A 14,219-nucleotide genomic window follows, 5' to 3' on the forward strand; every position below is an offset into this window, starting at 1 on the left:
TTGAAAATTTAAAAACTGCTCTACTGCCTCTCAAACTGAAGAAGAGTAAAATGAGGAGCAAGTAGCATTTTTTTAAACAACCCAAATGAGCAGGCACTGTGCTTGGTGTTTTCATTTGACATTTCATTCAGTACTCACATCTATGCAACCTAGTTATTATCTCTGTTTTGCAGAAGATGAAAGAGAATAAACAATTTTCTCAATATCACACAGCCACCATTAGGTAGCTTCCAAGTCCACTCAATTTCCAATAAAGATCCTCTACCTTTCACATATAATATGAGGATAATAGAAAAACAAGCTTGCCTTTATAAATAATGATAAAAGATCCTAAGTTTGGAGAGCTTGCGTTAATAGGTTTACTTTCACTAAACTGAGAATTTTGGGGAATGATTATTTAAGCCAGATGATTTTCAAAGCTGTAAATACTATAAAGGAAGATTCAAATGTAAATATAGGTATTAAATTTTTTAAATTTTCCGCTTAAAATTGTAAACATGAAGAAAAAGCACTTTCATAGTTTTATCTGTTTTTAGGCTATTGACAAGTATAGTTTGTAGACTTGAATACAAGAAGTGGTTAATTGCTACCTTGCTAAAATTATTTTTTACATCAAGTACCTTTTCAACATTTATCTTAAAAATTTAGAAGAATATTGATATGCAATGTGATTGCATAGTTTTTACCCATAAGGATTTTAGGCAATAATATCTTTCTAGTTTGCATAGCTTTATTGAAATATATGCTCTTTCTTTATTGTTTTGTTTTTAATAAGTATACAAGTCAATCTGCTGCTTATTTGTAAAGCATGTAAGTCATTTGTCATAACTGAGAATTTTCTTCCTTTGATGTCTTTGTGGTTACCATTCTTAACACAAATTTTAAAACTTCAATTTTATGAGTTTAGTTTCTTATCAAAGCTTATGAATGAAAACATTTGGTAGCTATTAGTGTCTTGTGTCAAATGTCTAAATTGTCTTTTTAGTAACTTTTTTCTCAGTAAATTTCATCTTTCAATTACTAAATCAATTACTTTTTAAATCGATGTCACCTAAGCTCACATAACAAAGTACAATTATTAGAACAGTGTTCTGAAGCAGGTTGCAGGGCAGTGTGACAAATTGTCTGATAAGCTCCCATTCACCGAGGGGTGAAATCTGACATGTTCCCTGATCCAACAGCTACTTCTGAAACCCCTCCCCATAAAAAATACAGCTAAAAATCAACAAACATTTTACTCAGTATTTTTACTTTTTTTCAACTTTTAGACTTTTCCAAATGTATATATTTTTTTCTCTGGAGCACTTTAAAATAACTTGATCAAAGCAAGCTGAATTAACACAACTTCACTCTGAAGGGTAAGGTATACAGACCAGAAAGCTTCTCTTTAAGGTGATTTTTTTTCTCCTAAAACCATCAGGTGTTACTACTTTTCAAAATATTTTGCAATAACTAAGATGTTTAGATTAACAGACCATAATACTATAAATTTAAAAGTTAACCATCTGAGATAACATTAGATGATAGTTTGGGTCAAGTCCTGGCCCTACAGTATGAATTCCTCATGAAGGGCAGCACTCATGTTCCCTGAACTTGTTTCCTCATGGCCAAGGTGTGGATGAGAATGCCCGCCCATCAGGACTACATGAATTTAAGCCAAGCACAGTAAAGCATAAAGCATTATTCAAACTTAGCTATTACTATTACACTTTTACACCTATTAATAAGGGTCAAGGCCCTCAGAAATGAAAGGAAGATATATGCAGTCAAATTTACCAATTCTTCATTTTCAAACTCCAGGTTATATTGTGCTGCTTCTTCTGTCACTGGTTTCTGAACAATGTTTCTACAGACGAGCCAGATGGTCAGACTAGCAATGAACACCCCGATGTCAGGCACAAACACTCTGATCCCATTGCCGGCGTCAGCTCCCTTTAAGCTGTAGAGGGGGAAAAAAAGGGAGGACATTTAGTTGTTTTATATTTCTATGGTTAAACTATCTTAAAGTATGTTTAAATTTTCTTAATGATTTAAATTAAATGATACTCAGTTTCTGCCTAGAAGGTATGCGAAAGCTTTTCATTAACCTTAGAGTCTTAAGTATTCTACTAAGATTTAAGAAGGTTCCAGGGTTTTACTGGAGTTTCAGAAATATTATAAAGAAATTTAAATCAATTCTCACTCTTAAAACATGCTAATAAACTATATTGTTATTCAATAAACCACAGGTCTAGTACATATATGGGTGTTTGCAATCTAGCTGAAACACTTAAAAACGAGATATATACTTGCAGCTAGAAGATATTTTTCCTTAGATATAAATCAAAGCTAGAAGGGAAAAATAGAGAATATGTTAAAGTAATCTCTGAATCTAGGAACCTCTTCATTATTTGTAATACTTAGTTGATTTTGTTTTCTATAGAAAACAAACTGTTCTGCTGTTCCAAGAAAGGTAGATCTAATATGTTTCTGCTTTTAGTCTTGGAGAATTAAAAATGAACTTAGAAGATTTGGGTGTAGGTGTCACTATGACACCGACTAGCTCATTCCATTGGAGGACTTCTCAGAGTCATATGTTCTTCCTCTGTGCCAAAGAGATAATACTATTTGCATTCTTTATCTCATCTGAGTAAAATAAAAGTGAATCAGTGTTTATCAAAAGATAGGAATATATACCATGTGAAGATATATGTTTTTTCATATACACTTTATGTAATTCTATACATACTATATTAAACACATATTCATTTGCATTGTATATATTATATATTTTGGTAAAATCATAAAAATATAATAAATAGCAAGACTTCCCTCATTTAGATATAATCATTGTTAACATTTTGGTAAATTAAAAAATTAGTAATAATATCTACCAATACTGAGTAATTGCTTTATGCTAAGAGCTTGGCACATATTATTTAATCCAACTAACCACCATATAGACATTTTTTAACCTCCTTTTTAGATAGGAAAAAGCTAAAACTTCAAAAGACACACTAACTTCACTAATGTCATAGAAACAGAATAGAATTATACTTAAATTCCCTTTAAGTCCAAATTTTATGCTCAACCACTGTGTTTTCACATATGTATCCACATGGTTTTCACTTCCAATTTTCTATGCATAGATGTGTAATTGAGCAAAACTAAGTTCATTTTCACTATGGTCTAGAAGCTAATTTGTTCATTTAATATATTATGATCGTTTTCTCAATTCATTGATGATTTTTGAACGTCACCTTATGGTGAGGGTAGTAGTATTTATTTAACTAATCCACTACTATTGTACATGTTTCTCTTTATTTGTTACTATAATATACATAAAAGTAAATCTTAATTAACTAAAGAGTATTCTGATGTAGGATCTTCTAGGGAAAAATCCTCAGACCAGTTTTATTTGCTTTAAAAAAAAAATGTCTGGAAGAGGGCATGTGCTGCATAAGCTTCATTTTTACAAATGGTTCTATATATTTTTGAACAAATATGAAAGCAATAAGAGACCTTCTATAAATAAAACAAACATGGTTGTATCAGAGTTGTTTTTTATTTTATTTTTTTTAATAGCACATTCCTTTCCTTTGGGGCAAAAGTAAGAAAGTTCAATTAAGAAAACTTTATCCAAACTAAATTTAAAATACGGAAATCTGATGGTTGATTTTATCATAGAAAAATGTAGAGGTTGGTTATACACTTTTTACGTATGCCTAATATGATCAAAAAGCACAAATGAGAATCAATATCATTAGAATGAAATGGAAGGGGGATCAAGGAGAGAGCCCAGAAAAGCAAAGCCAGGCTTGGGTGGGTGTTTCCTACATGGGGCTAAAGTCAGGAGAGTTGGCTGGTCCCACTCAGATGGATTTTGAGGATAGATTATCATAGCTCTTTCATGAAAAACAAATTGACCGTGGCATTTTATGGAAAGCACCAACTAAGCAAGTTGAGGGGAAAAGGGTTTTTAAAGAAAAGGTAACAAGAACTCCAGCTGTGACCTCAGCTGCTTCTTGCACCACAACAGAGACTTAGGAAGCCAGAGCAGAGCCTTATGCCTTTCCCACCTGTGGACTGCATTAAGTTCTCAATTTGCAAACAGTCCCTTCAAGGCAACAGTCTTAACTTTGTGCTTCTTGGTCCCAAGGGACATTTCATAGCACACATATATTAAGGGAGTAAATTAATGCAGTTTGCAAAAGCAATCACTCCGCTGGCTGTGAGAGAATTCAGCTACTGGATCCAAGATTGGGCTGAGATCTCAATTTAGAATGGAATCATTCAGCCACAGAGGTGCTAACCCACTAACTAACACTCTTGGCTTGTGAGTTAACAAAAAAGTGCCACTGCAGAAACAATGAGACTTTTGAAGAATATAGTGAAGAGCGTGTACAATGAAAGATCATAGTCTAATTGATATGTCATTTGGGAACCATTTTATGAATAAAGTTTCCTTCATTTTTAAACCAGTGTCTACTAAAGTACATTAATCAGAATGCTAGTCCTTAGAAATGCTGTGAATTAAAACAAAACAAGATAAAACAAAACAAAAAAACAGTCTTTGGTCCAATGAGTGTTAGAAAAATCACAATGCATATTACTGTAGTAAAGGACGAGAAGTTCTGTAGTAAAACAATAGATTTGAGTTTATTTAAGGCTCTGTTTCCCAAATTTATTTGACCACAACCATTTCTTCAAAATTTTATCTAATACTTATTGCATTCTGTAGAGCTAGTGTTCATGGCACAGGGTTTAAGAAATACTAGGTGAGAGCCTGCTCATTGGTCTAGACTTCTGATTGAAATGAATGGATAATTTGGAAACTACACTAATATGTAACAATCCTCTAATATTGATTTTCAATAGGTCTCTAATAATTTTAGAAGTTAGTGACATCTCATTCTATCCTTCATCCAATCAACCAAATATCTACCCATTCATTCAGTAAGTCATCGCACTTATGGAAGTGAAAGAAAACTAGAAATAGTCTAGTCTATTTTCTCATTTTTGTGTAAACCAACAAGGACAAAGGTTAAATGGCTGGATCAACTGCACAGTTAGGGGAAGAGCACTTTCTGTTCAGAGCTGTTTTCTGAGCGCAGTCAACACTCACTGCACCTGCCCTTACCTTGCACATCTAATACTTACTACACCAGACTTCCCCTCTCACACTGCTCAGGAAATGCCCTGTCAGGGGTCACAAGCAATCTCCCAATTGCAAGGCCCAAATGACCCATTCCAACTATCATACTCCACCTCTGTGCTGCACTTGATAAACAAGATCTACTCCTTTAGTTCTTAAATATATTCTCTTTGGTTTTCTCACCTTTCTTGTCTAGTTCTCTACCTGCCTCTGAATATCTTAGAATACTCACATTTCTGGGAAATGCTGGACTGGGTTGTGCCCACCAGACTCTTCCTCTCTACCTCCTTAAATGTTGATGAGTCTGCAAGGTTCTGCTCTTCTCTTACTTTTTTGCTAGCTCTACATGGTAAACTTGAATGATAGCTCCATCCCCAAGGCTCCAATTATCATCTACATGACTTACAATCTACACACCCAGTCCAAGGGTGTTCCCTGAGACGCAGTAGCAGATATCCATTTCCTACTAGATGTCTCCACTTCAGTAGCCCATAGCTTTTCAAAGGTAAATGTTATCTTCATTCCAAAATCTTCTTTTCCTCCTATATTCCTAACCTTAAAAAATGGCACTGTCATCAATGTAGCAACCAAGATAGAGACTGGACTCTTTCATTCTCTCATTGAAAAACTGGAGACTCTGTCTCCATAATATTTCTCTTACTTACCCTTCTCTTTACAACCCCCCTGCCCCCTGCCACCCCAGCTCAGATCTGGCTTCTAGATTACTGCAAAAGTATCCTTATTATTTTGTCTCAGGTTGTCTCCTGTGTCAATCAAGTCTCCACATTGCTTCCAGAGTTTAATTTTAGAGGTATAAGGTTAAGCATGTTAACCACTGTGTTCCAGGACCTGTTTGCCTTATATCTTGCTATAATTTTCTTGCACTTCAAATCCCAGTCATCCCGAATGCATATATCCAAAATACGCAAATTTTTACCCTCTGTGCTAGTACACAATCTTTCCCCTTGACCAACAATGCCCTTCTTCAATAACACCTTTATCTTCTCATCTTTCAAGACTCACCTCCCACATCCACACTGAGAAGCTCTTCCACCACCCTTCCTGTGATAGAATTGACCACTTCCTCCTTTAGATGTCTGCCATACCTTACACAGACTTGATCATAAAATGTTTAACATTTTATGTTACTCACTTATTTACCAATCTGCTTGACAGAGCCTCGTGTCTATTTCCTATCTGTATCCATGAGGACTATATACATATGTATATATGTACACTATGTTTGTGTGTATATACACACTACAGTATGCACTCTGAGGAAAGGTTAGTGGAACAAATGCTGTCTCCAAATATATTTTTTAAAATTTACTTTATTTCCTATGACCATAGTTGGTGCAAAGTACTCTTGAAGAATTAGATAAGATATCTGCCACAAAGAGCCCTGTAATTTAGTTTAGGAAAGATAAAACACAAAGGAGAGAACACATAACTGTTGTCTGGGGAGTGACATGAAGATTAGGGGAGTTCGTGAGTAACGTCTCATTTATTTGGACACAAAGATTTAATTGTCATAAATCATTAAAATATATGCATTCAATTTTATTAAATACATACATTGCAGAAAGTATTTTAAGAGCAAGAAATATGAAATGTATCTAATGAACATGAACAGGTTTGATTTCGCAGATTTTTTATTTATTCATTCAAAAAAATATTTATGAAGCATCTACAATGTGCCAAGCATTGTGCCTGGGCACAGAGTGTTGGTTATGAAGGTATATAAGGGAGATAAAGTCAGAAAAAGAATTACAGTCAGGCCCTAGTAAGCTTGGGCTTTTGGCAAAAAATTCACATAACCATTACTACTGAAGGATTCAGAGCAAAGGAGGAGGATTATCATCAAGAAACTGAGACCATAGGAGAGATGGAGATTTGGTTTTATGAAGTGAGGTGTGGAGGTGGTGTTTTCATGTAAGTGTGAGGTGAGGGGTGGTTAGAACATTCATATCTGCATATATTTTGGATATATGCAGAGGCAATAGTTCGTGCTGGTAGCCACATGGAACTTGTGACTAGGAAAGGAGTCATGGCTGAAGGGATAGATAAGAGTTTTCTTCTTACATATGTTAGCTAACTCAATAGAGTAAATTAGATTATCCAGAGACAGTACATAGCATAGAGTAATATATGTATAAGGCCCTCTAAACTAATTATAAATATACATTACAGGGCACTTGACTATAAATTAAGTTTTGTTTTGATCAGCATGGAAGTTTTAACCTGCTCCGTTTCTGACCTGGGCTGGTTCACCCCTCTTTAGGCAACCTTGTGGTCCCCTTTTCCTGGGAGGTCACCATGATGATGCCAAACTTAGTGTGGGCACTCGATCGGCATAGCGCACAGTAGCCCAGAACTCCTGGGCTCAAGTGATCTTCCTGCCTCAGCCTCCCGAGTAGCTGGCACCACAGGCATGTACCACCACGCCCAATATAGTGGACAATTTGGTGACAGAGAAAGGAGAGGGAGGTTAGGGGGCTGGGAGAATGGGGTGAAGGATTAAAGAAGTACAAATCAGTAATTGATAGATGGTCATGGGGATGGAGAGCATGGCCTAGGGAATGCTGTTAGCATTAATGTAGTAGCTAGGTGGAAAGCCAGAGGAGAGAAAGCTCAATAGGGGGATTATTTTATAAACTATATAAATGTCTAACCAATGTACTATATACTTGAAACTAATTTAAATAAATAAATTTATTTTAAAAAAAGTTTTATTTTGAGTAAATTTTGCATTTGGAATCAGGCTAACCAGGTTTTACATAGAAATCCTGTTTCAATAAATTAGTGAGATCTTTGTATATATTTTTTCATAAAATGTTATCCTAGATAGTGCTGCTTCCCAGGTATATGACAATTACATTTTTAATATAAAAAAGCATATATTAAACTTCTTAAAGCATCATGTTCTCTTAAACAGGCAAACGTTTTCTTCCCAATTTTGTTATAGTCACATCGATCTTATTTGTTCAGAGTGATTATACCTCTTGAAAGGGAGTTGATGAAGCTGGAAATTGGGAATAACTTACATATCCATTAAGAGAAGAATGAGTAGATTAAATTAGGATATAGCCATAAAATAAATACTATAAATCAATATATTAGTGCACATGTATGTATGACCTAGATCTACATATACATATATGGATGTATATCATAAACATAATGTTGAGCAAAAAAAAGTGTAGCAAGCATGCAGAATGTGGAACGCTTGGGGATTTGTGCACAAAGAACTATATAAAGATGACAAACGCCTGTTTCTGGGCAGGGGAGAGGGGTACAATCAACTACATTCACAATGTTCAAGCTCAGAAGCTGGTTGAAAGCTGGTTGAGAGGTACAAAAGCATACTTTTCACATTTCATATTTTTAAAATTCAGAACAGTCATACTATAGAATTCCTTGGATAGAACATATATGAAAAACATTGAGCCAATTGCCTTGCCTGGGGAAGATAATGACCAAGTGGTGCCTTAATGGTCATGATTATATTTGATTTGATTGAGTCATTAATCAAATTCAATTACCGTCCACCTTCCAAAGTCCAGAGAAGAAGTGAGACCAGTGTGTATACTCACGAGAAAGCCACTCTATTTTTCTAAGTTTCAGTTTCTTACTGACAAAATGACTTCTCAGGGCTTTCCCAACTTTAAAGTTTCATTATGACTAGGAAAGTCCACAATAAGGAGGTAATGCAATTGAGATGGGACTGGGAAGAAGAAAAATGTTGCAGTTTCAGGAATGCAGACGATGAGCATCCAGGTATGAACACCATCACAGCTATCTTCAGAAGTTCAAAAAGAACACTTCTATTTACGCCACTCTTTTGGGGGAGCAAGTTTTTTCAGTTCAGAATTGTTAGGAAGGTCAACTTCAATTGAATTCCAACAAAATGATTAAAATATCAAATGATCATTATTTAAATGAATAAAAACTACTAAAATAGTTGTACCTAGTTCTCTGGTGGCCTCCGAAATCCATGCATGGAGTTATGAGAGTCAGTCTACTTTTGTTTTTCTTTAAGCTTAAGCATGACTGTCTGATTCAGATCCATCAATCACTCAGATTTAATAAATCACTTTAAGAGCAGACAAATAAAGTGAATGTATATCTAACAGAAAAAAACAACAAAAGAGATAGGACTCTGATTTCAATTGTTTTTCACATATGTCTTAACAATATGCATGGAGGCTATTTTTTATTTAATATCTGACATCATATAGTAAGTTACATATAGCAGGACTAATATTAGATGCGAATGGAGAAAAGTTTAGATTAGAAATTCTGGAAAGAAATATAACTTTATTGAGACTCACTTTCAATATTCAAATCAAGGAAATCCAGAGTTGGCGCATTAGAGAATCCAAACAATTAGCTCATTTATATGAATGTCTACCACTAAAATGGCAATTAAATGTGAATTTCTAATTACCTAAAGGTATGAGTTGGTGCTGGACTTTCAGGATACTTTTTTTTACATTAGTGGCTGGATTTGTGTACTTTAAAGTTCAAACTGCTTGAATATATTAATCCACTTATCTCATTGTGAGAAGTTATTAGTTTCCATCTGGAGCACACATACTTCATTCTCATGTCAGTGTACTGCTGGCTTTTCACTTTGTTATTTATGAGGCTAAAGGTCATCTAAGAGGGTTCTAAGTTCCTTCCTTTGATGGAAGGTATTCACAGAGGTGGAGAAGGGAAAGGGAAGAAAAGGATTAAGGGGACTATCATGTATTTGTCCTTGGGCACAAGGCTGTTCAGGAACTGGTTGGTTCTAGCTCTATGTTCAGTATATAACTAGCTTGAAATTGACCACTGTGGGTGTATTTACATCATGGAAGTTGACCAATGATGCAAACTGGGTACTTTTTCCCCAGAGATGGTTGTTCAACATTTACCAGCATACCAGTGCTTCTATCAAAATTCTAAAACAAACAAAGAATAAAATAAACAAAACCCCAAAACAGTAAAAATAAAACTCACTCCTTTTGCTATGTGACTGTTTCAGGAAAGATTCTTAAAAATACCCTAAAACTGATAACATCAAATCCAAATTCCTCTACCTGGTGTTCAATGTTTGGGTGTTCCATCCATTGGCCTCACCTCTTATAAAATTCTCCAGGCATCTGAGAGCTCTCATGTGCTTCATCTTTATTGATTTTGTAGCCACAATGAGGCTATTACCAAGGAAAGGCCCCAGTGAAAGCCCCTCAGAAATATTTGCTTATCGTTGTCAGAAATAGTGATAATCAAGGACCCTCTCTTTTCCCTCTACTTCGTGCTGGGAACTGCACACGCTCTGCCTCTTGCACTTGTCTTTTTCTTACATATTTTCTCTGAATTTGCAAAAAACATTCCATACTTCCTCACAACACTAATTCCTATAGATCATTGGAGTCTCCAAATCATTTATTCATAAGAAAAGAGAAAACTCCATCATAACATACATAAAAACAGAGCTGCAGCACCAAGTTAAAGACAAAACATTGGTCATACAATCCAGCTGGTGAAACTACCAGGTTCTGCTGGAGGTAGGGTTACAAGGACAACATGAAAAAACAACCAGAAATCTCCATCCTCAAACCACACTGGGAATAAACACAATGGGTCACATCGGATGTTCCCTTCTGCTTGAATTACTGCATTGAATAGCTTGGAAAAATGAACTAAACTAATTTCGTTAAAAAGAAAATAAGATACGCAGTGGACGGCTGCAACAGAGTAGCACGTTTATCTTCTTCATAAACACTGAATCGGAAAAAAGCAGGAGGCTTTGTGTGTCACTACTAGAAGATAGCACGGAATAAAGAAAACAGCATGAACTTTGTACTTGAAGACCTCAAATTGAACCCCAGTCCTGTTAATTTAATTCAATAAATATGTATGAATATCTATCAGGTCTCAGGCACATTGCCAGGTCCTAGGCAGGCGGTGCTGAGAAAGACACTAAGCCTATTTATAATGAGGTCCTTGTATGATAGGAGAGGCTGCTATGAGGCAAATAAATTACTGCAGACAGGTGAAGGCAAAGTTATGTATGTATGGGAGGCTCAGCAAAAACAGGGAACTATTAACTCTATTTGTCAAGGAAGTGGTAGAGGCAGTTCCCTCAGTTGGCAAAGTCTGTGATGGGTTTTGAAGGATGTCACAAACAGCATGACTTGCTGAGGGAATCATAAGCAAATTAACTTTTTTGTGATATATAAGAGAATAAATGATAGGAAGTAGGTTTGAAAGGGGCCAGAAGGGGAGGACCTTGAATGTCATTTGGACATTCAAATGTCAGTGTCAAGGCATTTGAAGGTCCATATTTATAGGCCACTTGCTTTGATGTGAATCTATGGCAAGTTATTTGACTTTTTAGTTTCCTAAATTATAAAAAGAAGAAAATGTTATGTCCCTTATGAAGGTGTGATGATAAACTGAGATGTTTACTGTGCCCCATGCCCCACTAGGCAAATTTGGGTGAGTGGCAGAAACTGGACTTAGGAGTAGACAGGATGGTGGGATGGGATGAAAAAAGAACCAGTGTTTGTTCCTATTCAAGTACGTGGGTTTAGAGATAGGGTGAAAAAAAAAAAAGTCAAGTCCAAGGGATCCAGTGGAGAATAAATCCAGGTCTGAAGAAAACCCTAAGTAAAAGAGAATGTATAAATAGAACAAGTGGTCTGGGAGACTGATAAAATGATCATACACATACATAGACACACTGAATATGTAAAATCAAGCAAGTACAAACTTAGTCTAGGTTTAAAAGGTGTGTGCTGATGGTGTTTTGCGCATTTATGTACGATGAGTCAAGACAAAGTATTTTCATTTTGTTTCACCACCTTCTTCCACACCAGTCTATACTTCCCCCAAATAAGAACCCTCTCCTGCATTACCACCATGCACTTTTTCCAATCAGGAAATCAATGTTGACATAACATTGTCATCGGATGCACAGACACCATAGTTTCACCAAATGTGCCAATGATGCATCATCTTCCTTTTGGGCCAGGACCTTGCCCAGGTGCATGTGGTTGTCATGTCTCCTCCCTCTCCTTCCATTTAGGACAACTCATCTTTTTAGTCTTTCATATCCTAGATAGTATGAACGAGGACTATTTTCATTACGTAGGATAACCACCCTCAACCTGCCTTAGGCTTAGCAAAAAGACCACAGAAATGATGCTGTGTTCTTCTTAGTGTACTAGTTGGGGGCATATGATTCGAACATGTTCCACCTTTATCACTTGGTCCCATTGGTGTGTGCCAGCTTTCTCCACTGCATCACAATTTCCTTCTTTGTATTATACTATATTTTGTTGGAGGAGATATTCCAAAATAACAAAAAATTTCTTGTCAAATTACAATTCCTTGTCAAACCTCCACCACCAGTCTTAGCCATCATCATCATCATCAGTAACTCCTGCCTGGATCAATTACCATTATAACAGCTGCCAAAGGTGATTAACTATTTTCCATCATTTTTAATTGGTGTTCTTCTGCAAGCGAGCACTTCCCCTTATCTCTAATTAATTACTTACTTAGCTAACTAATACCTGTGTGGATCCATAAATTCTATTTTACTAAATGGGTTGCATTCTGAAACTACTATGACTTATTTTGATGCTCAGATTTCCCCTGAGTTGGGAGAGCCGGCCTCTTGAAGATGGCCCCTGTGACATTTCCTTATCATTCATTAAGCATTTTCCTATTTTCTGATACAGTAAGGTTTTCAGCCCTATTGCCTCTGCTTCCAGCCCTTCCCCCTCTTTGGGACCATTTCTCCAAAGAGCCTTGTTTTGTTGTTGTTGTTGTTGTTGTTGTTGTTGTTTAAGTGGAGCATGGTATTTAGAACTGGGCACTAAGAGGTCTCATTATTTCTGGGATATCATTGCTTCTGGGCCCTCTCACTTGACAGAAGTAGGAAAGAGATATCTGTATTAATTTTACCACACACAAAAGGTACATTTGTAATTATACATATTTAAAAAACCCGTGAATTCATTCTGATACTTTCCATCTCAATTTAACATCTCTGGATAATTTTTAATCTCTGATTTCCATGTTAATTAATCTTTGCTCAGATAGTAAGAAACTTGGCACTCATATCCTTAATATACTTCGTTATATGTCTAATCAATTTTTTGTTTAATGTAACTAATTCCCAAACCATGCCAGCTGCCTCATACACCCACCACTTCTGAAATCCTCAATACATGGTCACTTTCTCACACTGAGACACTCCCACCAACGGCTCCATGTGATCCTTCCCTAGCATGCTGCTGCAGCCAGCCCTCAAGAGTGGCATTTCAACTCCTAGCTTGAGCACTTTGTGGACAGCAGATGCAAATGCTTGAAGGGAAAGGGAAGGAAAGAAAAATGAACGGTCAAGGAAAGATGGGAAATAATCTCACTAATTCTTGATAATAGGGAGATTTAAAAAGAGGTGACAGGGAGGAGAGATGAGAATACACTTCAGTAAGCCCATATGTGCACAGGTACTTCTGTCACCTGCAATGTTCTAGGTTCCAAATTCGACTTTGCATTCCTCCCAAGTATTCTCATTCCCCTCTCCCCCAATCTGTGATCTGTCTATTGAATAAAGTACCACTAAACAAATGGTTAAGGAAAATAGCAGCTAAATTAATCTGAACCCAAGACTATTTTTAAAAAGTCATAGTAGTTTGATGAGATTAGACATAGAAATCTCTTTTGTTTTGACAATGACTTATCTTCAGGCTTTGGACCAAATGCTTCACCCCTCTGAACTATAAAATTTGACTATAATATCTTTTCAGATTCAAGAGATTAACCATTAGCATTTACAAAAAGTTTTTGAAGACAAAGTTTAAGAATATATAGAATAATAATCAGCAGTTTAGAGTAACCATCTATGTGCTGGGTTGTGCTATATCAACTTGATTAAAGTGGTTGCAAGGGTTCTGAATTACAAATGCCCAAAGAGACATCTGTGCATGATTTGGAAGGCACAAGTGCAGCAGGACCATTGTTTCTGAAGGTATTTTTCATAGTTGGATGTAGTTATGGAGTAAGAAAGAGATGCTGGGCACTTTCTACT

General features: G+C 36.0%; 1 protein-coding gene across 7 annotated transcripts in view; it reads right to left on the minus strand.

Moving 5' to 3' along the window:
* Positions 1-14,219, minus strand: part of PIEZO2 (piezo type mechanosensitive ion channel component 2) — a 382,528-nt gene that overhangs the window by 153,921 nt on the left and 214,388 nt on the right. For all 7 annotated transcript variants that reach the window (XR_005649322.1, XM_039845973.1, XM_039845987.1 and 4 more), the window contains exon 5: positions 1,777-1,939. Coding sequence is in view for 6 of the 7 variants with exons in the window: in XM_039845973.1 (XP_039701907.1) it covers positions 1,777-1,939 (163 nt within the window). In the remaining variant the exon portion in view is untranslated. The remainder of the gene's footprint in view (positions 1-1,776; positions 1,940-14,219) is intronic.

The sequence above is a fragment of the Pteropus medius genome, unplaced genomic scaffold, assembly GCF_902729225.1.
Source record: "Pteropus medius unplaced genomic scaffold, Ma_sr-lr_union100, whole genome shotgun sequence".
Taxonomy (NCBI): domain Eukaryota; kingdom Metazoa; phylum Chordata; class Mammalia; order Chiroptera; family Pteropodidae; genus Pteropus; species Pteropus medius.